This window comes from Ostrea edulis, chromosome 1 (genome assembly GCF_947568905.1).
Source record: "Ostrea edulis chromosome 1, xbOstEdul1.1, whole genome shotgun sequence".
Lineage (NCBI taxonomy): Eukaryota > Metazoa > Mollusca > Bivalvia > Ostreida > Ostreidae > Ostrea > Ostrea edulis.
In genome coordinates, this window is record NC_079164.1 from 63797398 (window position 1) to 63822441 (window position 25044).

At 35.5% G+C, this 25044-nt stretch overlaps 1 protein-coding gene across 2 annotated transcripts; it reads right to left on the bottom strand.

Annotated features, from left to right (window-relative positions):
* Positions 1 to 24105, bottom strand: LOC125647634 (pre-mRNA 3' end processing protein WDR33-like). 2 transcript variants are annotated; one of them, XM_048874389.2, is made up of 16 exons: positions 23925 to 24105; positions 20261 to 20513; positions 18191 to 18259; positions 17889 to 17993; positions 16335 to 16430; positions 14466 to 14617; positions 12440 to 12537; positions 11804 to 11930; positions 10796 to 10950; positions 6655 to 6733; positions 6216 to 6326; positions 5888 to 5985; positions 4402 to 4482; positions 3192 to 3465; positions 2421 to 2881; positions 1 to 1831 (listed from the first exon to the last, which is right to left on the bottom strand). In XM_048874389.2, exons 2-16 carry the CDS (start codon positions 20498 to 20500, stop codon positions 1146 to 1148), a joined length of 2832 nt encoding a protein of 943 aa, XP_048730346.2. In that variant the 5' UTR covers positions 20501 to 20513; positions 23925 to 24105; the 3' UTR covers positions 1 to 1145. The 2 variants fall into 2 exon arrangements, with proteins under 2 accessions (XP_048730346.2, XP_056012389.1); XM_056156414.1 differs by lacking the exon at positions 23925 to 24105 and adding an exon at positions 21493 to 21782.
* Between the last annotated feature and the right edge of the window lie 939 nt (positions 24106 to 25044).

The window sequence follows — 25044 nt, forward strand, 5'->3', positions numbered from 1 at the left end:
ATCATTGTCATGTTTTTTGTTGTTTGTTTTATTATATCAAAGTCTTGCATGTACAATTGTTTCAATTTTACGATAAAAAGCAGAGTTCATAAAACACTGCTTTGTACGAAAACAAATGATGAAGATCAAACATATCTTTTAAAAACGAGAGGCCCATGGGCAACATTACTCACCTGAGCCCCCCAGCCCATAAATATTTTCCCTATATATTCGCATGTAAAACTTTGATCCCTAATATGGCCCCATCCTACCCCTGGGGGCTATGATTTAACAAACTTTAATCTGCTCTATATCAGGAAGCTTTCATGTAAGTTTCTACTTTTCTGACCCAGTGGTTCATGAGAAGATTTTCACTAAATATTTGCAGGTAAAACTTTAATTCCCTAATGTGGCCCCACCCTACACCAAGGGGCCATGATTTTAACAAACTTGAATCTGCTCTATGTCAGGAAGCTTTCATGTAATTTTCAACGTTTCTGGTCCAATGCTTCTTGAGAAGATGATTTTTAAAGATTTTCCCTATATAATTACATGTAAAACTGATCCCCTTTTGTTACCCCACTTTAAAGAAGGTTTGATGTAAATTTGAACTTTTCTGACACCCCCCCCCCCCCCCATTTTTGTCTTTTCGTGATCATCTCCCCTTTGAAAGGGGCATGGCCCTTCATTTGACGAAACCTGAATCCCCTTCACCCATGGATGATGAGTACCAAGTTTGATTGAAATTGGTCTAGTGGTTCTGGAGAAGATGAAAATGTGATTTACAGACAGATGGACAGACAGACAACGTACAAAAGGTGATCAGAATAGCTCACTTGAGCTTTCAGCTCAGGTGAGCTAATACAGTATATACACATGCAACAATTTAAAAGTTCAGAAAGAAAATCCAATTCCAAGGCACTACATGTATGTGTCCTAAACTGCATGTACATACATGTACACATTTTAAAATTAGGTGCATTTGTTCCAAATCTTTCTAAACCTTTATACATAATGCTTTTGAAAATATTTCGTATAAAATGTATCACTTTTACTTCTATAAGAAATGAAATTGCAATCAATGAAACATTGTACTTTCCATTTATTATACAAACACATGTAATGTTATAATGAAATGAAATGCAAATGACGAGATCATCACAATGTTAAGACATTCCTCTTCTGCCCCCTCTGAACCCCCGATTTCCCCTATTCCCCCGGCCCCTTCCTCTCCCCCCTGAGCTGTGATCATCTGACCAACCCCCTTGAGAACCACTGCCTCCTTTGAATCCACTGTTCCGAGGTCCACTATTATTAAAGTCACTATCACCTGGTCCTTGGTTCCAATTTCTTTTGCGATTGAATGAATCTGACTGATTGAAATTCCCATCATTGCGATTTCCTCTACCACCACCACCACCTCCTCCTCGTCTTTCATTCCATCCTCCCCCTCCTCTTCCTCTTCCACCCCTGCCTCCTCTACCCCCTGTATTTCCACCAAAGTTCTGATCATACATAGGATCACTGTCCATTTGAAAATTGCCACCATCAGATCCCCAATTTTCCTGCATGTTATTATCATTTCTCCACTGCTGCCCAGAGTTATCACTCCAACGATCATCCTGGTCCCCTCGATTCTGAAATCTCCCACCTCTTCCACCGCGAAAACTTTGCTGATTTTTGTTGTCCTGTCTAAAATCAGTATCGGTGCGATAATCGTTATCTTCGTGGAAGTTGTCCTGGCCACTAAACTTGTCAGACTGCTTTCTGTTTTGTCGCCATGAATTTCCCTGCATGTTATTTCCCTGCATGTTATTCGCGTTTTGGAAAGATTCTGGGCCAAATTGTCCACCTGTCAGAAGTTCATGTACAATTTTTTAAAAAGAATTCCAAAATGGATATCTTAGAAAAATGTACAAGTATTAATCAGATCATTTCATGTTATTGAGTGTTGTGTGTGTATACACATTTGTATTTGGATATAGTTTTAGTAATGAATGAAACATGTGTAATGTGCTGTAGACATATTACATTTGACAGTGTATTCTATTTAGCACCTTTTGCAGAAAGCAGCTACCACTAAACAGCTACCACTAAATAAAATACATTGCTAAATGTCTTGTGTACATGTTTTTATATAGCACATTTTGAAAGCGATAAATTAAATCTTTGCTAACTTGTTAAAAAATCAATTTCCGCCAAATATCATACACGCTTTAAACATAATACATTTACAGTAATTCCCTTTTATACATTGTAACTTAATTTCCGTGTTTTATACAAAATTGATCCGACTCAAAAACAAAGTTCTTGTGAACAGTTCTATACAGACCTTGGGATGAACAAAATGAATGTTTCTGAAAATTCACGCCACTGAATAATCGAATATCACAGAAATAAGATATCACAAAATATCAATGATTTTAACACAATACTCTTACCTTGATTTCCTTGAAATCTTGGTGGGTTATTCATGGGGCCAGGACCCTGTTTAGGGAACATCTCTCTTTGGTCTGGACCTGAAAACGGCATGTTATTCATTCCACCAAAGTTCCTAGGGTTCATGTTGCCAAAATTTCCAGAATTCATGTTCATTCCACCTGGACCCATGTTCCCTTTCATCATGCCTCCAGAGTCCATGTTTTCCTTCATGAAATTCGGATTTGTTTTATTCGGAGTCATGCGCATATTCCCAGGACCACTGTTGCCCATTCCATCTCTCTTCTGCATTGGTCCTTGGTTGAATGAGCCCCTGCCTTTATTTGAATCTCCAGGTGGCATATTTCCCATCATTCCACCCATGTGTCCATGACTTGGATTTAACCTATTGTCATAGTTACTGTTAGAATTCATTTCCTCATTATTGTAGTCCTCCTCCTTCCACCCCTCGTCATTGTTCCTTCTACAGAGTAAAGACAACTAAGCATTACATGCCTTCTACAGAGTAAAGACAATTACATGTAAAATCAATGTGCATAATAACAAGTGCATGCATGTGGGTGCCAATTTTCAACTTGCTCTCAATTGGAAGACAACACTCCCATATTTTGTGTAATAATCCCACCTCCACTAAATCTGGGGTATCCTTACATGTATATATTAGTCATCCATACTCAAATTTAAACAACCACCAACCATCCCCTGAATTTACTGATATCATTTTAATCTCTAGTCTTAAATCCCCCCCCCCCCCCACAGATACGATGCTCCACCTGTCTCTGTCCCTTCCCCGGTTTCGCCTGTCTTTTCTATTATTGTTGTCTTTATCCCAGTCTCTATCAAAGTCACGTCGTCGCTTGGAATCCTCTTTTTCCATTTTTGGTAACTTGTTTGTCATCCAAGCCCGCTCAAAGTCCCACGGAATGGGCTTGGCGTAGGGTATCTTTTTTATTGGCATTCTAGGTTGTTCCTGTTGTTTGAAGAAGCTTTCATCTGCAGACCAGTCCAGACCAGGTATAGATGGCAGATCTTCTACTTCTGCTTGTACTGAAACACCAAGAGAAATTTTGCCTCCTTCATCCTTTCCATAAACATAGCATTATCATTACTCAATGTTTATTTATTTAATAAAAATGTTACGTGAATATGTGCATACATACATTTCACCTTGGTTTCATTTATCATTTTACCACCCCCTACATTATTACCTCCTTGTCAGTCCTCAAAACTGGGCATGTACAGGTATATGCATTAAAAAAATTAAAAAAGTACTTTGATTTTGTCAGTCTTACTGAAACGCCACAAGTACAGTGTAAACGTCTGACTTTTGTACAATCCTTAATGTGAGCAAGGTTTTAAATTGACACTTGTAGTTCGAGGTGAAATTTTCGAGATCTTTTAAATGCTTCATACACGGGTGCCCCAATAGCATATAATTCAAAATGTCTTTAACATTGAAGGGTACAATAAAAAAAATTTATTGTCTATTTGAGAGTTGATACTTTGAGTAATATGGAAAATGCAAATATATGTGGAAAATGCTGGAAATTCACTCTAAGGCTTCAAGTCTACTGTCCTCGCACTAGTCAATTTCTGGCAGGACAAGTAATTCAGATATTTTATTACCACCCACGCACTAGTCAATTTCTGGCATGACAAGTAATTCAGATATTTTATTACCACCCTTGCACTAGTCAATTTCTGGTAAGACTAGTAATTCAGATATTTTATAACCACCCTCGCAGTAGTCAATTTCTGGCAGGACTAGTAATTCAGATATTTTATTACCGCCCTCGCACTAGTCAATTTCTGGCAGGACTAGTAATTCAGATATTTTATTACCACCCTCGCACTAGTCAATTTCTGGCAGGACAAGTAATTCAGATATCTTATTACTGCCCTCGCATTAGTAAATACCTGGCAGGACAAGTAATTAAGATATTTCCAAAAAGGTGAATGCCAAACCTTGATAAGCATTCCTACCTTCCTCACTGGTGGCTAACATCTGTCCACTTGGAATCTGTCCCATCCCAGGAATTAGGGGACCAGCAGTGGCATCAGGGTCTACAACAAAAAGAAAACAGTTAACCACAACGAATACAACAAGAATGGTCACCTGAGGTACACAAAACAAACTTAAAAGCATGTTGATTGTGTATTACTTGAAGTGGAGTCAGTTAACTTCTAATATTTGTCATTATAAAATTATGGCCTGGACAAATATTTCTATTGTATTATCAGTGACCTTGATCTTGGCTGCATGATCATTGTTCAGGGTTACAATACACTGTCTCGTTATAAGCAACCATTCCACTAACATTTCTACCACTGACCATGACCAACTGACCTTAATCCAAGGTCACAAAGTTTTGTTCCATTGAAATGTTTTGAACTTTTTGTTACCAACTTCCATGACAATGACCTGAGTTTGGGGTCATGACACATTTCCTGCTAGTAACCTTTTTGCTAAGTATTACTGTTTTTAAAACATCTTTCAATTTCAAAGTTAAGACCTAGAAGAGACATTCTAACAATTTATCCATGACCTTCACCTTAGTAAAATTACCTTGGTTCAGTCATGACACTATCTAAATTGGATTCAGGATTATGACACAACGACCTTTGTGTTAAGTATGAACCTCTACTATACAAATATTTTTAACAACTATTAACTACCAACTTCGACAACACATATGGTAATTAGATATCCTTTTGACGGCAAGCATTACAAAAGAACCCTGCTTTGTGTTAACTTCTAAGTCCATAACTCTTTCAAAAATAGGTCAAGAAAGCCCAAACTGAACCTTGATCTGTAACCCAATAAGTCGATAGCTATAGGGAGAGCCTAAAGTCAAAAGTCTGGAAAAAACTGTTAAATCCCTGAAATATGCTAAGTTCAAGATCCATAACTTTTTTAACAAGGCGTGTTTGTGAAATACTGATGCCCCCAGATTACAACAAAGTAGAACCAAGTCAAAGGTCAATGTTAAGATCACAAGGTTAAAGATTTTGGTGTCAATAAATACACATACCATATATGAAAGCTCCACCTCTTATTGTATTAAAAAATATGACCAAGGTTAAAGTGGGGTATTTTTTTTTTTGCCACAGACAAACAGACAAGCCAAAAACTTTGCCTCTGAAACTTCGATTCCAGGGGCATAAAAATAGGTCAATAAAGCCTACATTCAAACTGTAACCCATTGATGCATAATTTTTCAATAGCTGCAAAATATAGCTAATAACCAAAAAGTCTGGAAAACTGCCAATGCATGCAGACACAAGCTGATCACTATAGGGATCCTGACTATCCACACAGCCCAATAACAATGTAATTACATTAGGGTTATTGCAGAAAATACACTTATCTTGAAACAGAAGAATGAATGTTGAATTTGATGGTCAAATAGAACTCTTCAGATATACAATGTATATAGCACTCTAAGTTACTGTGATTAAGGTCCCCTACCAAATTCGGCCAGTTCATGCTCCGAGCCTCCAGGGAGAGTGTTCAGGTTATACCTGTCCCTCATCCTGTCCCCTGGTCTGTTCCGTGTCCAAAATTTCCTGCAAAGTATCCAAACAATTGTCTAATTATTCATACTGATCTTGCATAACTGGGTACTGGTGCATGTACGCTGCAATTCAAATCTCTGCTTATCAGTTTTTATAAAGGAAACTATTACAAGTATATCTATAACAAAGAGTATGGGGCATAAATTTCAATACCTCTTTATCAGTTTACTGGGATATTTGCATTATAATTTTTCATTTTCATAAATATTGTTTGCACTTACGTTGAGTGGTCATTGGAACCAGTGGCAAGAATATGACCCATAGGATGCCATGCTAAACTCCACACCATTCCTTCATGAGCTTCTTCCATGGAACCAACTTCTCTGTCAAGTCTAAATTACAATATTATGACACAGAGTTACAATATCATGCAGCAATTTATTGCTCTTCTCTAAGCAAACTTTTAATTTTTCGTTAGAGTCTGAAAATTCGAAGAGGTTTATATCTGGTGCTGATATAATTACTCAAATCCTTCAAATGTGAGTTTTTATTTTACCAAGCTAATTTACTTATACATTGTACTGTACCTTTTGCTTGTGTGGAAATTGAATACACATCAAAGATATTTTGTTTAAGTGTTTAGAAATCTTGTTTATTTTTTATGCTCCCTCTTTCATAGCTTTATAACAAAATGAAACAGATGTAAAACACAGAACAAACCCCATGTTCCAGAACATCACAGCCCCATCGGATCCTCCACTCACAAATAAGCCTTCATGTATCGGATGCCATGCCACGGCTGTAAATATAGAAGGTGAAAAATCTCCTACACTTCATAACATATGTAAAGGTAAAAAATCTCCTATACTTCATAACATATGTAAAGGTGAAAAATCTCCTACACTTCATAACATATGTAAAGCATGGCAGTTTTGTACACGTGCATAACTATTGAATTTTCACAGTACATTTTAAACTTTTTCATTTGGGAAAATTCAGATCCAACAACAGTATTGCTATCTGCATAACATACACCCATTAGTCCTTCAGCGCAATATCTGTATCCATGATGAGAAAAGGTCCAGAAAACTATTTGACCTATTTTTACCCTCAAGGAGGTCATGATGCACCAATCAAGTTGAAATGTGAACTGATTATGTATTCTTCTGAGAAAGAGGTTGTGACAAAATTTCAAGGCAATACCTGTATTCATAACAAAAAAATAATCTGGAAAACAAAAATAAGGTTTTTCTACTAACTGATACTATGACATTGACCTTGAGAAACAATAGGCATTCTCAGCTTGGCATAAGGTGTACGTGTACCAAGTTTGATGGTCCTAGCCCCAATCGTGCAGTCTGTATCCTGTCTACAAGGCTTTTCCAAGTGATACTACGACCTTGACCTTGAAGAACAAAAGGCATCCTCCACTTGACATGAGGAGTATGTGTACCAAGTTTGACGGTCCTGTCCTCAATAGTTCGGTCTGTATTCTGCTTACAAGGTTTTCCTATTAACCGATACTACGACCTTAACCTTTGACCTTGAAAAACAATAGACATCTTCCTCTCATCATGCTGATCAAATGTACCAAGTTGTAAGATCCTGGAGTTTAAGGTTTATTTTGCATTTTGCCAACAAGGTCCGGACAGACAGACAGACGGATGACACTATACCATATGATCCGTTTTTGACGGGAGTATAAAAAATTATTACTGTCGACTACTGCTTCATAAATGTCCCCCCCCCGCCTTTATTTACAGTTAAGACCCTTTAATTTAGTAACCCTTTTAATGCCTGTGAATCAAGCAACAATAATACATTGGCCTTGATCTCAAAAAGATTCCATAGAGCTATGAATAAACACATTTTCAATATAAAATATAACCAGAATTTAGGAAATTTATAATACAGAATCTGTCATGATGATATGAATGGATGGCATTTATTTTAAAATGGTGGAATTCTGTAAACTTTTCATCATTTGGGATATTTTAAATTTACTGCTGAACACAATCCAGAACTGAACCTGGTCTGTCAGTGAACATTTGCACAAGTGACAGCATTTTGAGTAAGTTTGTGACCTATTCACAATCTATGGAGGTACATGAGAAAATTTTGTACCTAACACATCCTAAATATACATACATGTACATTGCATAAAATAAATAAGTCCCATCTTTAAACAAGAGGCCCAAGGGCCTAGAATCGCTCTTCTGATAAATTGTACAACCCCACCATTTCTATTCTTAGCCTCTTAGTATTCTAAATCTTTAGTCAAATCCTAAGAATTAAAAAAAAAGTAGGTCAATGTGACCTACTTTTTGGTTTACACATTTTGAGAATCCAAGAAATATCAACTGACAAAGTTTGATGATTTTAAGCCAATTAGTATCTGAATATTGAAATATAGCTGTCAAATTCCAATCGTAGGTCATGGTGACCTACTTTTTGGTCAGCGAACTCCGAACATGCAAGACCCATCAACTGACAAAGTTTGATGACTGTAGGTCAAATAGTATCTGAAATATATAAATATAGCCGTCAAATTCCAAAAGTAGGTCAAGGTGACCTACTTTTTCGTCAACACCCTTCAAACATGCAAGAGCCAACAACTGACAAAGTTTGATGACTAGGTCAAATAGTATCTGAATTATATAAATATAGCCGTCCAATTCCAAAAGTAGGTCAATGTGACCTACTTTTTGGTCAACACCCTTTGAACATGCAAGACGTATCAACTGACAAAGTTTGATGACTGTAGGTCAAATAGTATCTGAAATATATAAATATAGGTGTCCAATTCCAAAAGTAGGTCAAGGTGACCTACTTTTTCGTCAACACCCTTCAAACATGCAAGAGCCAACAACTGACAAAGTTTGATGACTAGGTCAAATAGTATCTGAATTATATAAATATAGCCGTCCAATTCCAAAAGTAGGTCAATGTGACCTACTTTTTGGTCAACACCCTTTGAACATGCAAGACGTATCAACTGACAAAGTTTGATGACTGTAGGTCAAATAGTATCTGAAATATATAAATATAGGTGTCCAATTCCAAAAGTAGGTCAAGTTGACCTACTTTTTGGTCGAAACCCTTCGAACATGCAAGACCCATCAACTGACAAAGTTTGATGACTGTAGGTCAAATAGTATCTGAAATATATAAATATAGCCGTCAAATTCCAAAAGTAGGTCAAAGTGACCTACTTTTGGTCGACACACTCCGTTGACTCAAGATGCATCAACTGTCAAAGTTTGATGATTGTAGGGCAATTAGTGACTGAAATATATAAATATAACTGTCAAATGCCAAAAGTAGGTCACAGTGACCTACTTTTTGGTCGATACACTCCGAAGACTCAAGATGCATCAACTGACAAAGTTTGATGATTGTAGGTCAAATAGTGTCTGAAATATAGTAATTTAGCTGTCAAATACCAAAAGTAGGTCACGGTGACCTACTTTTTGGTCGACACAAACCGAAGACTGAAGACGCATCAACTGACAAAGTTTGATGATCCTAGGTTTTACAGTGCCCAAAATATGCATCTAAAATTGAAAATGTGAAATTTGAATATCTGCAAAATTCAAAAAGTAGGTCACTTTGACCTACTTTTTTATAAATATGTTTCAAGGCCTCAAGATGCATCAACTTACAAGATTTGATGATTCTAAACCTCTCAGTATTTGAAATAACAACTTAAAATATATCTATAAATGATAAGCCATAAAATTCAGAAAGTAGGTCACGGTGACCTATTTTTCAGTTGACGCATTTCAAGGTCCCATGATCCACCAACTGACAAGTTTTGATGATCATAGGCTTCAAAGTGTCCAAGATATGCATCAAAATTAATTTTAAAATAAATACCTGCAAAATTCAAAAAGTAGGTCACCGTGACCTACTTTTGAGACAACTTGACACAAGGTCCTAAGATGCATCAACTGTCAAAATTTGATGATCCTAGTCCTTATAATGACTAAAATATCTAAGATTTAAGGAATTTAAAAATTTTTTAAATTTAGGTCAACTTTGAAGTGACCTTGAGACCACGCCCTTTGCCCCAGGGTAATGCCTTGAACAATTTTTAATCTACAACATATCCTCATCCTTATGTGTAAGTTTGGTGATAATCTGCCCTGTGGTTCTTGAGAAGAAGATTTTTTAGCAACCACTACTTTTGTTTGTAATTTCCTGATTATCTCCCCTTGTTAAAGGGTCACATCCCTCTATTTAGTATGTATGAAAGCCCTTGGGCCAATGATACCCTGTAACAAATTTGAAAAGAATTGGCCAAGGGGTTCTTGAGTTATAGCCCTTTTTCTAAAAAGTTTACGCACACCGCACAAATGGCCATAGCATTAGCTCTTTGAGCCTTTGGCTCAGAAGAGCTAAAAATGGGGTTGGTTGGTTGCATGTTTTACGTCCCCAGCTGTAGTAGAAACACTACAAATTCAGACCTATGTTTAGCACTCAGGGCCGTAGTAGATTTTCCTACACGTACCTCACTTACAAATTTCCTTTTCAAAGACAACCCAAAAATTGTTGCAAGTATCAAAAGGATTTACAAGACTTCCATATGAAATGATGCTTACATTTTTTGAGCTTTTAAATTTAGGAAAGTTTACCTATACAGTACAAATCATACCAAGTATTTTGGGTGCGGAAAAAAATAAAGGCCATTCAGGAGTAGGCTGTAATGATGGAAAGAGAAAGGCCAACTTATGACTGCCACTCGAGCTGTGTGGGCATCAAGTCCCGATCATCATTTTATGTTTATATCTCCAGTTCATCAACCTTCATTATCACACTGAACCTGTCCATTCACCTTATGGAGGGTAATGAACCAACTCACCTGTGGCTTCTTTCTTGTGGCCTTTAAATGTCTGAATTTCTTCCTTCATGTTACGAATGTCAAACACCTTCAACAGGTGGTCTCTTGAGGCAGTCAGCAACCAATTTCCATTCTTGTTCCATTTTAATTCCATGACTGTTGCTTTGTGAGCATGTCTTAAGATGTCAAAAGAGTTATTACAGAACAGTAGCCAAGTCAAGGAGCATTTCATTAATGAATTTACAATGTTTCATAAATTGTGACCAATTTCTTTCAAGGTATGCGGTTATTTCTGAGCAGCGTTTCTGCACAGATATAATAAAGAAAACTAAAGATTTAGACTTTTACATAAACCAGGTACCAAGCACTGAAACCATTCTAGAAAAATTCTGACCTATTACTTGTGTAAATTCTAATTAAATGACTGGCAAGGGATACCAATGCAAATGATTTTCATACATTTCACACACTTTAAGAACCTGGCATGTCGATAACACATACAAATTAACTAAAGAACCTAAGTCAACTAAGAGTCTAATCTGATTCTAATATTAACCAAAAAACTACATAGATAAGAGAAGTGTTTGTATAAATTTGTAGTAAAATAAGGAAATTCAACAATAAGTTTGGCAATGGATCACAGATTCACTATTTATGACAATGCATTTCCCATCTCCTTCAAAACATATAATTTTCTCAGGTATGGCTTCAGCAAATGTTAGCATTTTGCATCAATCTTTGAATTGAGAGATGTCAATTTCCATATTTAATGTTGCAAGTACATGTATGAAAAACGTCTTAGGGTTATGCACAATTTTCAGGCATACCAATGGAAAAAAAAATACCAACTTTGTGGTGCCATATTCCAAATTTGGAATCATTTTCAGGAAGATTTTCGTGTTCAACATGGAAAGCAAGTTTTTATGAAATAGACGAAAGTTTAAAATTTCAGGGCCAGTAATGGCTTCTTAGAATTAAAGTTGGTATTTGCACTAAAACAGTTCAGAAATCAAAATAACATTAATTTACATGGTGGCTAGACTTGTTCCAGCTTTAGGATCCCACAATTTGATTGGTTGTTGGTTGTCTTTGCTTCCGGATGCTAATAAACCTTTTTGTGGGTGCCAGTCAACACATTTAACATCAGATCCATGACCTATATTTAGAAATGAGGAAAGAAAAACAAAAGAACTGTCTCATTTCTAATCCAATCAGACTCCCACCATCCAAACCTTTGTTGACTGCGAGTATGTCATAATATCTAGTGTGAATTTTATAATTTGCATTGCTTTGACAGATAATTTACACATGTGAACACCCCAACACCCCCAAAATTCCACTGTCCATCATTAACCGATACCACATGGCTCTTCAGCAGAGTTCATTTCTGAACAAGAAGTTAAAGGTCCTCAATTTAATACTTGAAATGAAGTCATGTATCAGTGTAGTGTATACAATAGGACTATTCAGTCGTCAAATACTACAGTGTCCCTCATTGCTTTTCATGATTATTACAAGCAGTCTTTCACTTATAAATATTTCAGCAAATTCATTTTTTCCAAAGCCAATTTATGATAGATGAAACTTGAATGTGTCACATGGACAGATTAAGGTTATCAATTTACAGCAGCATGTCCACATTTGTCCATCAAAACCCCAACATACCTCTGAGGATTTTTTCTTCGTGACATTTCATGAAGTCCCAGATTCGTACTGTTCCATCATCAGAACAGGTGGCAAATTTACTATCCGACGGGCAAAAACTATATCAGAAAAACAAAGGAAACAAAACATCTCGCTAGAAATTTATTAGGTCAAATCAATGAAACAGATGTATAAAAAACATTCAAACCACAACCTGTCATTGTCACCATCCCAAGAAATATTCCAGTTTTACTACAATAGGACTGGTGGTCACTGTAAAGTTAATAAACAACGATATCTAGCAAGGGTGAAGATGAAATCTAAATAATGAAGTGGATGAAAAGAGAATGCTTAAACCATCCATGACAATAATGACTACTACTGGTATTTCTCCTTTCTAAAACAAGAGCAATGCTCACTCAGCGAAATCCATCCATTCAATATATCCAAACAAACCATTGTATGGACTACAAATTACCAATGAAAATCTGATCTTGACTTTTTACCTTCCAAAACAATAGGCTCCTTCCTCTAATCATTGGGAACATATATATCAAGTTTGATAATTCTAGCCTTACGAGGACTGTTTTTATCTGACCAACAAGGTGCTCAGATGGATAATTTATCCAGTTCGATAATCCTAGCCTTACAAAGATGACCAACAAGGTGTTCAGACAAATGCACTGTACCATAATACAACCCATCTATGATAGGTGTATAACAAGAGTTGTCAGAAGACAATGGAGCTTGCCAGGAAGGGCGACTCTCCTTACCCCTTAAAAGATATAACCAAGGTAAAAGTTTCTGAAAAGTAGGTCAAAGTCCAAGGTCACTAGGTAAAAAAATGTTGATGTTAAATTAATAATGTTAATGTTAAAAAAATGTTATGAGGAATCTATATATGTGAAATATCAAAGCCCTATCCTCGGTTAGATAAACAGCTTAACACCAAATTAAAGGCCTGGTCATGAATAATCTACATGTGATATACCAAAGTCCTATCCAATAGAATAAAAAAATACACTGCAAAGATTAAAGTTTTTCCCTTAAAGTGTGATGCTGCCAACACAGGGGTCATGACAATAGCTCTCCGAACAGTTGCTCCACAAAAGCTAAGGCTTAAGAAGTATGCATAGGCTTTTATTTTTTTAACCCTTATTTTCAAATGTAATGAACAGTGAAGATTTGAATGACAGAAAGATAGAACAGCAAGTGAAAATTCAAATCAAAATGAAGAATTGCACATGTGATGAATGATGCAATGAAATATAAAACCTTTCTATGAAGTGTTTTTTTCCTTTATGACTTAACAATATTTTGTTTTCATTTAATGGTGACAATGACAATATCATCAATGAGCTTAAAGACACAATGGTCTATATTTCTAAAGGAAACTGGGCTATTGCCTTTATTAAATTTTGGTCAAAGCTGAGCATGAATTCTTTATTGAAAATCAAGCCTAATATGGCCATTACCGCCTGTATTGAAATTAAACCAAATTAGGGCATTAAAGCCTTTATTAATATCAAAACCATATTTGGGCATAAATGCCTTTATTGTAATGAAACCAAATGGGCACACAGCCTTTATTAAATCGATGTAAAATTTATTTCACAAATCCTTCTAATGTATACCATGCTAATATCAATGGGCAACTGCCTTTATTAAAACCTAGACACAACCCATATTTCTCACATCCAATACCCGAACATCGCACACCTATCAAAATATGTGGACTTTTCCTGCATAACATCAGGAGAGTCTGCCTGATTCATCAAATAGAGAACAAGTAAAATATTCAACAAAACTGAAACAAAGCATTTCAGTTTGTGTGTCAAAAAAATATTTTACAGAAAGCGTCCAAGCTACAGGAAAAACCCACATAGTTATGTTCCTGGTCTCTTCACACAGGATATGTCCAGATGGGTCAAGTTCATAGCTACTGCTTAAACTAGCAGCACAATCTGAGACAAAACCACATACAAACAAGTGAACTGATTTGTCATGGATCCTTGAATTGAGGAAATCCATGTGAAGATGGTGATACCTTAGCCCGCGAATAGGCTCCTTGTGTCCCTGGTACATTTTTACGTTGTTCATGTTGGACTGCCAGTATTTGATGTAACCAAAATGGTCAGCTGTTACCATCCAGTTGTCATTGTGGCTCCACTGCATGGCTCTGCAGGATGTGTCGTGAGCCTGAAAGTACAAAAGTAACGTCCAATAGACCAAATTACTTTTCGTACCGAGTAATGTCAACTTTTATAATAATCAATAAATACAGATATTTATATTTCCATTGTTTTTGCCGTCGATATCTTTACCAATTTTAACGACAGCCTCTCATGACTGCGTTACAGATGAACCAGTAAACAATGTGCATATGAATCCTGATTAATATAGTAAGGCTACATTAATGGCTGGAAATTACAACAGAAACGCAAGTAGAATTTAAATATCAAAATTTTTACATTTTGAAAATACACGTGGTTATGACCTGCAATGATCTAGGATGGTATTATTTTCTTGAAGCACTAACATATTTCATGAAGTATGCTGGTGTAAAGCACAATGCCATTGCAGTTCATGTCTACATGTATTTTTAAAAAATGAAATTTATTTCTTAGTAGTAAAATTTCTACTCATGGTAGATCTGAGTGAAATATTTTTGAAACTAGATATTTCAAAACAATATGAATGCTCCACTGACAACCAAATAAAAATGATTATAGCCAATAAATTGCAATGTCATTTGGAAATCCAAGACCACAGGGGTCAAAGAGTCGACTCGCTTTTGATGTTATTGAACAGATTCATCTTTTGATGATCTTCTTATTCATCTTTTTATGTTATGGAAAAGAAAGAGATCATCATAATTCATATGCAATAACATCTTGCTAACAGACATAGATAGAAAATGCTGGGGGGGGGGGGGGGGGGGGGGGGGGGGGAAGGGGTCCTCCCCCAGCGGGATATCTATGAGCAGTGACTTCGGATCAAGGGGTCCAGGGGGCCGGACGGAGGTATGTCAAATTTTAAAGTCAAACCCAAATATTCTGGAAAATCAATCAAAACTCCTCGAATGTCTCGCTCAAGACATTTGAAGAGTTCAGATAGAGCGAAAAATAAGATTTGTGAACAATGAAATTTTCTGAACAACCTAGAAATTCGTTATATAGAGAACAGATTTAAAGTGGAGAAAAATCATGTCTGTGCTAAGTGCATTACATTTCTAAAATTGACGGTAACTACTGTAAAAGTGGTTAATTAAGCGTGGGGGAAATTTACACTAATTATGCAGTCACGTAACAAGTGCATAAATTTCCCCCACACGTATAGTTATAAATATTTGATATGATGCATATTATATTCAATCACCGCATATTTTCACCCACGCGTAATGTTGGACGCGGAAAAACGTGTACTTAACCCCCAGCATAAATAACCACTTGAATACCCTAATTTTGCATTTTTGTGATTATCTCCCCCTTGAAGAGGGCATGGCCCTTCATTTGAACAAACTTGAAAGGATGCTTTGTGCCAAGTTAATTTGAAATTGACCCAGAGGTTCTGAAGAAGAAGATGAAAATGTGAAAAGTTTACAACGACGACGACAAATTTTGATGTCAGAGAAAAGCTCACTTGAGTCTTCGGCTCAGGTGAGCTTAAAAGTTATTCTGCCATGGCACACTTTGGGATGATTTTCAAATGCTTGCTTTATGCTGAAACTGTTTAATTCTATTTAAGACAACAACTTTTGAATTTAAAAAATCCTTGTCAAGTTAAATGAAAAACATTCTCCAACACCTTATTTTTGACAAAATAGGTCCAAAGTGCCAAGTAATGAATTTTTTTTGGCCTTAACATAATATGCTGTGATCTCAATTTTATGTAATAGTCATTGAATGTAAAATACCTGAAGAATTGTTTCAAAATTGAATGTGAGGCCATTCCAGAGAGTAAACTCCCCACTGGAGGCACCAGTGACTAGTCGTCTGCCTTCAGGCGTCCACTGTAACAAAATAAGAAATGTTTCAGAAACATGTATGACCCCGTGGTGCAAAGTTGAAAAGTGTTATACACACATACACATACTATTTAACTGATAGTAGTGCCAAAACAATTCAGGATATCGAGCATATATTATTTTCCTATGTCCAGAGTGGATTGACCCTTGATCTTTGACCATGTGTTCTCAAAATCAATAGGGGTCATCTACTCCTTAGGATATACCAAAGTACCAAGTTTGGTGTCAATCAAGCATATGATTCTCAAAATATAGAGGAGACATGTCACAATATATTACCATGTCCAGTTTGACCCATGATCATGTGAACTCAAAATCAATAGTGTTCATCTACTCCTTACGAATTACCAGTGTACCGACTTTGATGTCCATTAAGGACAAGGCTCTCAAAATATTGACATATTTGACAAGTTTGATGTCTGTCAAGCAAAGGGTTCTTTAAAAAGATATTATTGAGCAGACAAGACTTGGTGTAAAGACTGGTGCAAAACAATATGACACTTAATAATATGGGGCATAATAATGTTCAAAGTATAATCACATTACAAACATTTCTGCAACACAGGACAGAGACTCACCATATAGTCTTGTGTTTCATGCAATCTGATTAAAACTAGATCTTTGATCTGCTCCAATATTCTGATGTCGCTAATACAAAGAGCTGAAATCATCTTGTATAGGGTCATGTCAGCAGTATTAGTGACATTAGAATATCGGAGCAGATCAAAGATCTGGTTTTCATCAGATTCAATGGTGTTGCATGCAGCCACACACACAAGAATTTTTTATTCAACGTCTGGGATGCATATTACATGTATGCATAGAAATAAAATGTTATACTTTTTCCACGGTGTAATCTTAACTATACATCCAACATTTCATGAATGATTTTGTTCCCATGCTCTCATTACAAATTTCATCTTCAATGTATGACCTTATCATGTAAATCCTCCATCAATAATACCCTGTAAAACTTCGATCTAGACGTTTTCAATTTTTGGGTGCACATCATACACAGGACCTAATTTTTTTCTGTTTTGAAATGGAGGAGGGGGGTGTCTTATGTACATATACATGTGTGTTAGCACTATACAACATTTAACAGCATCCAAATATTCAAAATTTAGTAAACTTGTGGATCATGGACTGATGCCACTGTGCTGTCAAGTGTTGCAGTGATACTTACTCATTGGATTACATCATTAATTTGCACATTTGTAACAGCAACACTGGCATCAAATCATCAACCATTCTCATGTACACATTCACAACTAATACCAAACCATATCAACCATTCTCATGTAAAGTACTCATTCACAACTAATACCAAATAATATTTACTACTATAATGACTACACATTTACATGTCTGAGTATATTCATGAAAAATACAGATGTATTTAGGTACATAATATGAATGCAATAATGTGTATACAATACTTACAGCAAGACAAAATATTGGACATCTGAATTTATTCGTAGATGCTCGAATGAATTTGGTTGTCACACAATTCATGGAGTTCTCTATCATAGATATAGGTGGTGGAATCTACAAAGGAGTCATAAATAGCCCTCAGCATGAAGATCAAGTGTTCAGGAATCATTAACATTTAGAATGTTTGTTGCACAAGATGTTAACATTCTTATCATATAAAATGTCATGTGTTTTAATGCATACATGTTTTCATTAAAAAAAAACCCTAAAATTTCACTTTCATTAAAATTTGGAAACATACAAAAACTTACATCAATCTGATATAATGAATCTGGCTGTATGGCTCTCATATCCCTGTAATCTCTCTGCCAAATTCGGTTCTGTGAAAGACAAAATTATTGTAAAATATATTATAAAAACAACACACTGGTCACTACATAAAATGATATTTTATATGGTATAATGGTTTATAATGGAATGGGGGAGACAGAGAGAACATATTTTACTGTATTCAAAAGTGCACATTCTAATGTTGTATGGTGATCATAATCACAGTTGTCTGTCTTTATAACAAAGTCTTCTACAGCTGGAATTGGATTGTAATATAATAATATAACGAATTCGGTATGAGAAGGGAAAATTACAAGGTATGGAATCCCCACCCAAATATTCATCTTTGATTATAGAATTAAATCCACCATTACCAAAAGCAGAAACAATTCAAAACACATGCAAGTACTTACATTCTATTATTTATTAGTAGGGACATGCAATTTTACCAGTATTTTGTGATAATTCCTCCCACAATATGTATCGCAATACAGCAGAGAAGGAAAAAAACAGTAATTTTGGACATATGTAAATTCAAGAAAAATTACATTTGTGCGTTAGATTTTAAATTAACTGTTGCAGGAAATAACAAAAAAATAACACAAAGGCGTCCGAACATGGTAAAAACGCGGAAGATTGTTATTTTTTATTTTTCTAGTCACAGGTTGTGAGTCATTTGATTATTTGATCTGATAATTTTTGTTATTAAATTGTTTTATTACAGTTACTGATACAAAAGTAATATTTAAAATAAACTGAATTTGGTCTTTTTTCCACTTTAACACCAAAGCAGTAATGAAAATAACAGAGAATTAAGAAAAACCAGAATATCTTAAAATACCGCAATATCATCATGATATTGTGAATAAATTTTGTGATAAATTGTGATACAAAATTTTTGAAGATACCCATCCCTTAGGACTAATTATTAGTGCAAAATTTCACTTGAAGACATAATTGACAGAAATTATGGAGACCTTTGCAGTATTTAGAAGACATGTGTACTCTTCATGTGTGCTATTTTGAAGTCAGCTGATTCAACAATACCATCCAATCAAATTAAACTTAATATAAATAAATGTCAAGTATATTTAATAGAAAAGCAAATGATAATCCTGTGTGTTAATTACTGAAATAAACATCAGTTTCGGTTTGGCTAATTTTCTAAAATGAAAACCTTCACTTGACACAGGCATGAGTGCTATTACTGGTACTTCAAGCAGGACTTGCCTGCCACTTGTACAAATACATGGAGATGTCCCTCAGGACTTTGATAGATGGAGTGGTTTCTGACAGAGGAATAAGGATATAAAACAGCAGTTGTGAGGGATATCCAATGGTAAAAAGGAAAGTAGAGAGAACCCATTAAATGTGGTACACTGTATATGAATTTCATATTCGCTTGGGAAATTTTTTTGTGATAAACAGAACTTACAAATACATGTGTTTTAATGTATTTGGGGAATGAATATCAGTTCGTTATATCCGTAAACTAACTAAATCTGAATTAGTTATATCAAATTTATTAATCAAAGGAATATGAAGAATTTTGTCAGGATTAAAAAACTTTGTTATACAGTTGCATCTGTAAATTAGCTGCATTCGTGTTAGTACTAATTTATGGATTTTTCTGTATAAAAAGATGGACATGCATGACAGTGATTCATATATATCCCTATACACTTTTTGCAAGAGGTGTATACACAGTAAAAAAATCTTCTCAAATCACAAATAAAAATCAATGCTTTCAAATGTAAATTAGTACCAGACATTTCAACTATGCAGTTCCATTCCCAGAAATTAGTACATACAGCTGATTTTATTTCAATTCATTTCTCTAGCACAGTTGGTCAAACAATAAGAATATCAGCTGCTAAAAAGGTATTGTTTTCCTTTAGGTAAAGTCTTTATTTTGGCTACTTTTGTATTTCCCATTATTCAATTTTTTTAATGACCACAGACATAATCTGTCCCACTTCCCCTTAGATACATGCACAGCACAGAAAAGCAGACAATGTGAAACTTGTATAATACTCAGAATTCTGACAGACCTCTAAATACTGAAGAACTGCCGTATTGTAGTCGACTGTTTTTCTGTGGACTGCTTTTCTCATTCGTTTCCCATCAAACATGACAGGACCTGTTGCAGTGTCACCATCTGGGGCTCCTCCCTTTGCATCCTGGGGTGGGCCTCTTCTCTGAAATGTTCGGGCATTTGGTCTTTGGTAAACTTGAAATGTCTGGGGCTGAGCTGGTTGCATTGGAATGGTAAGCACACCTCCTTCCTCCATTTTCTTTCCTTTCCTACCAAATAATCAACATGTTTACAATCATGCTGACATATATAATCAACTGTGTCTCAGTGAACATAATGTAAACAAAATTAAATCTACACTACACTATGATGCTTGTATTCATATTTACACCTTGTCTATTTCTGGATATCAAGGAAATTTTAAAGAATATTCTTATATATCTCAATGCAAAACTTTAACCCCATCTTGTGGCCCAGTTTTGAATAGCCTTGAATCTACACTACATGAGGGTGGCATATCAATTTGACATAATGTGACCCTGTGGTTGTTAAGAAAATTTTGAAAAGAATTCTTATAGAGTCCTTTGTAAAGCCATTTCTGTGGCCTTGCTCCAACTCAGGGGAGGGATCATAATGTAAATAACTTAAATCTACCATGCATGAGAAATTACGCACATTACCTTGACAAATTACATCCTTGCAGTTGTCAAGATTTTAAAAATGTTCCTACATATTCCCATTAAAATGTTTAAACCCATCCTGTGGGCCCATGCAGACTGCAGGGGTCATGATATGGACAATATTGAACCTAAACTACACAAGTGTGCTCAGTATTTTTTGTGCCTTTGTGGTTCTAGAGAAAATTTCTTAAATTTTGTCCTATTCATTCCTATGTAAAACTTAGAACCCTTATTGAGGCCCAAGACTCATGGTTGGTTGCTTGTATATGGTTTAACGTCCCTCTTGAGAATTTTTCACTCATATGGAGATAGCCAGTGAAGAGCAGCAAAATTTATGCTTACTGCCTTTGAGCAGGGAGGGATCTTTATCGTGCCATATTTGCTGTGACACAGGGTCTTGCCCCATTTAGTTGCCTCTTACAACAAGCAAGGGGTACTAAGGACCTAATAAAACTTGGATCCCCATGGTGAGAAGTCTACAATACACGAGAATAAGTTGCATATCAATTTGATAAACTATACTCTATTGGTTGAAAAGATTTTGAAATATATATTCTCATGTTCTCACCAGGCCAGGGTGTCCTCGTTTGGCTCATGAATTGAACAAACTTAAATCTTCATCACATAATTGTATCTTGACCAAGACTTCAATGATTAAGTGTTTCTTAACATGTTTTAATCACCATGCCCTATTTCCACTATTTTTCATGACCCTTTTTTGAAACAGTTTCAATTGTCCTTTACCCAGGAATGCTTTGTGGCTAGTTTGGTTGAAATTTTAAGGATTTTCAGCTGTTTGCCCACCTCACACTGGAATACAAACACTCAAATATGAGTTAACTCCATACTGGAAGAAAAAGAAATCGGACAGTATCTGATCAGAAAAGCTCATCAGAGTCCTCAGCTCAGGTGAGATAAAATGCATGGTTACAAATTTCCCGACCAATCCTAATTCTATCCCAATTCTAATTAAAATCAGATCTTCTCTAACCAATCTAATTAAAATCAGATCTTCTCAAACCGTTACACTGGAGAAAGATCCAACAGCATTGTTTCTGAGGTCATGTTATTTCATCTTTCACACTTGACCAATCAAATCAAATGATGGCTTTCGCTAACATGAAAGTTTAACTGTTACATCAGAACACACTTTGTATTTATCATACACATTTCAATAATCCCCGAGAAACACGGTAGAATAATTGAAGACAGCGCTGGCCATGAGCAATGTAAGAGAGCCACAGAAAATATTATATTTTAACGATAATCAATGGGTGCAGAATATTCAAGATCTCTCTTTAACGCTGATATTTGGAATTCCATTAAACTTTTCATGGATCGACGCCATTTCTTGTGAACTTACAATCCAAATACACTTCAGAAAACAATTCCTGATTGGACCTTGATTCTTTGTCAAGCTATTGTTATTGGTCAAATATTCGTTGAATTATTCATGAGACTGGGGTCAATAACTGTACAGGGCTGTGACTGAATTCCTTAGAAAGCAGAAAAACACCGATCCAAAAGGAGGAAAACACCTCACCCTACCTGAAAAAATAATTTTCTGCTACTTTAGATCAAACCCACAGTGTTTCATTTTTTCGAAAATTGAGCCATTCAGAGGATTTCCTCTGAAAAGAGGAAAAATCACACCCAATAACAACCTCAAATGCAATGCTGTCAGATCATTCTCCAATGTATGGTCAGAGAAATTCTTATTTTATTAGATTGATTCTAGCCCTATTTTTCCCTATGATTTCTTACCTCTTTTATATGTACTACTTATACCTTACCAACAAAGTTTCTGAACTTGTATTTACTTGTTTTGATTAAACTAAAACCTGTGATTATAATAAACATATATCTACATAAACTTCTAACAAAACTTCAATCAATATATATCCAATACTGAATATTAACAACGATGGAAACCGTTACTAGTTTCAGGACTAACATATTCAATTTGCAAATAGTACATTAACGCATACTGATTCAAAACCTTGGCAAGATCTATTCCAAATCATCAAAGTAAATTCAATCCTAAAATGAAATCCAAGTTTCAAGGGGATAAAATTCCAGCTCTAGAAGTTGCAAGTCACCCCATAACCCTGTTCTTTAGCAATACTTCAATTTTTCCTAATTTGACAGTATACAATTATTTCATGCCTACTCGGGAAACAGTCACAAAACTATTGTCCCGAGGTAGTGATGAAGACCCAGGAAACTTGTCAGAGGCCGTAGGTCTTCGCCACTACTGAGGGGCAATAGTTTTGACTGTTTTTCTAGTAGGCATGAAATAATTGTTTAATTATTTAATCTGCTAATCGGGTAATGTTTCTCACATGACCGGGAAACAGTTCGTCACATGATCGGGTAATAGTAGGTCATGTGATGGACTGTTTCACCCCTGCACATTTTGTGAACCTTTCTCTGTTGATTAAAGTTGGAAAACAGAAAAAATATGTAATATATCAATTTATATAGTAGATTAGGTAGTAATAAAAAATTTCCAATATTAATTTTACTTCATTTCACAGGAGGATGATCAATGACATGTATACTATACATGTCTTCTTCCTAATAATTAACTGATTTAATATCACAATTTTTGTTTAGATTGTTCTAAGTTGACATTTTTAACTCAAAATTATCAATTGCAATATTTTTCCTCCACTATAGTGACCCGTTCTTAATGTAAAATAGAACAAAGATGTTGGATCTTGATACATACACATAGTGAACACATAATGCATAATATTATGTACCCTCTATTTATACACAAGAACCAAGCACCTGTGCAATAGAAACAAAAATGTTAATGTCCCTCTTCAATTTTCAAACACATTTAGCACACTAACTTGGATCAAATAAAATGAAAGCATGTTTTCAAAAAAGGTCATTAAAAATATCGATGTAATGTTTTAGTATTTGGCCACATTTTAATGAATTTATCAGAATCAAACACGCCGTGTCTACCTCAACTTTTTAGACAATGCTTACCAAAACAGATCTCAGTTTAAATATGATATCATTTCAGATACTTCCATAGATACATCTTTTATTCGATTTTACTCGATTTAAACCTAAGGTAATGTCTTGCACATTTCTCTACATGTTTAATATGAACAACCAAATGATCACAAAATGGCGCTTGTTGTAACGGAAATGGAGCATTTTGATTGCCGTTAAAATACTAACGAACGAAATGCGTATTTCCGAATACACAACCAATTTCAAAAATATTTATATTACCATAATATTATCATTTCATATCATTTTGGTTAATAAATATCTGGATAAAGCTTATCACAAACTTTGTGATTTGTAACATTTTAGAACTGATTGCTTCAATATATTCAATAGGCTTCAACTCATGATAACTTTAGATTTTCAAATTATGTAGATCTACGTATAAAAAGTTTTTAGAGAGAGATCGGATCGAGGAGCTGATTTTAATAAGATTGGGTTTGTTTGTTTGTTTGTTTGTTTGTTTGTTTGAGTGAGAGAGAGAGAGAGAGAGAGAGAGAGAGATGGGGGGGGGGGGGGGTAAACAATGTCATCAACATAGAGATAACTGCAAGTTTTCATAGCGACCGAGTGGAAATCCAACAATCGCTGATACTGTCCACTGATGAGTGTTGAAAGTACTGGCAGCACGATTAATTTACCGATAGATCACTAAACAATCCCCACAACTCGTGCACTACATTTCCTCAGCTTTTAAAATAATCTCATTAGATCACATTTACTAGGCCTACAGAATGGAGATGCCCAATATTTGTTAAAGGTGTCATTACATGTGTCAAAATATATAGAAACAATTTTATGACACGTTTCAAGTTTAGAAGAGTGGAATCCCGTACTGCTTTAGCCCCATGTAGCCTGTCTCCAGGGCCGTAAATTAACCTTCAATTTGGAGGAGGCAGGAAATTAGGCGGGGGTCTGGGGGTCGCCCAGGCCCCCAGACGCTGAGCACATTTTGTGCACACTGAACACGTTTCGTGCAAAATCCTTGATTCTAGGGCCTTCTAAGATGTTACTTGACTAACTCATTCTAAAAGAAAGATTTGGAATGCTTTTTAAGGGAGGTATCATGTTCTTAGTTATTGGAAACAACATA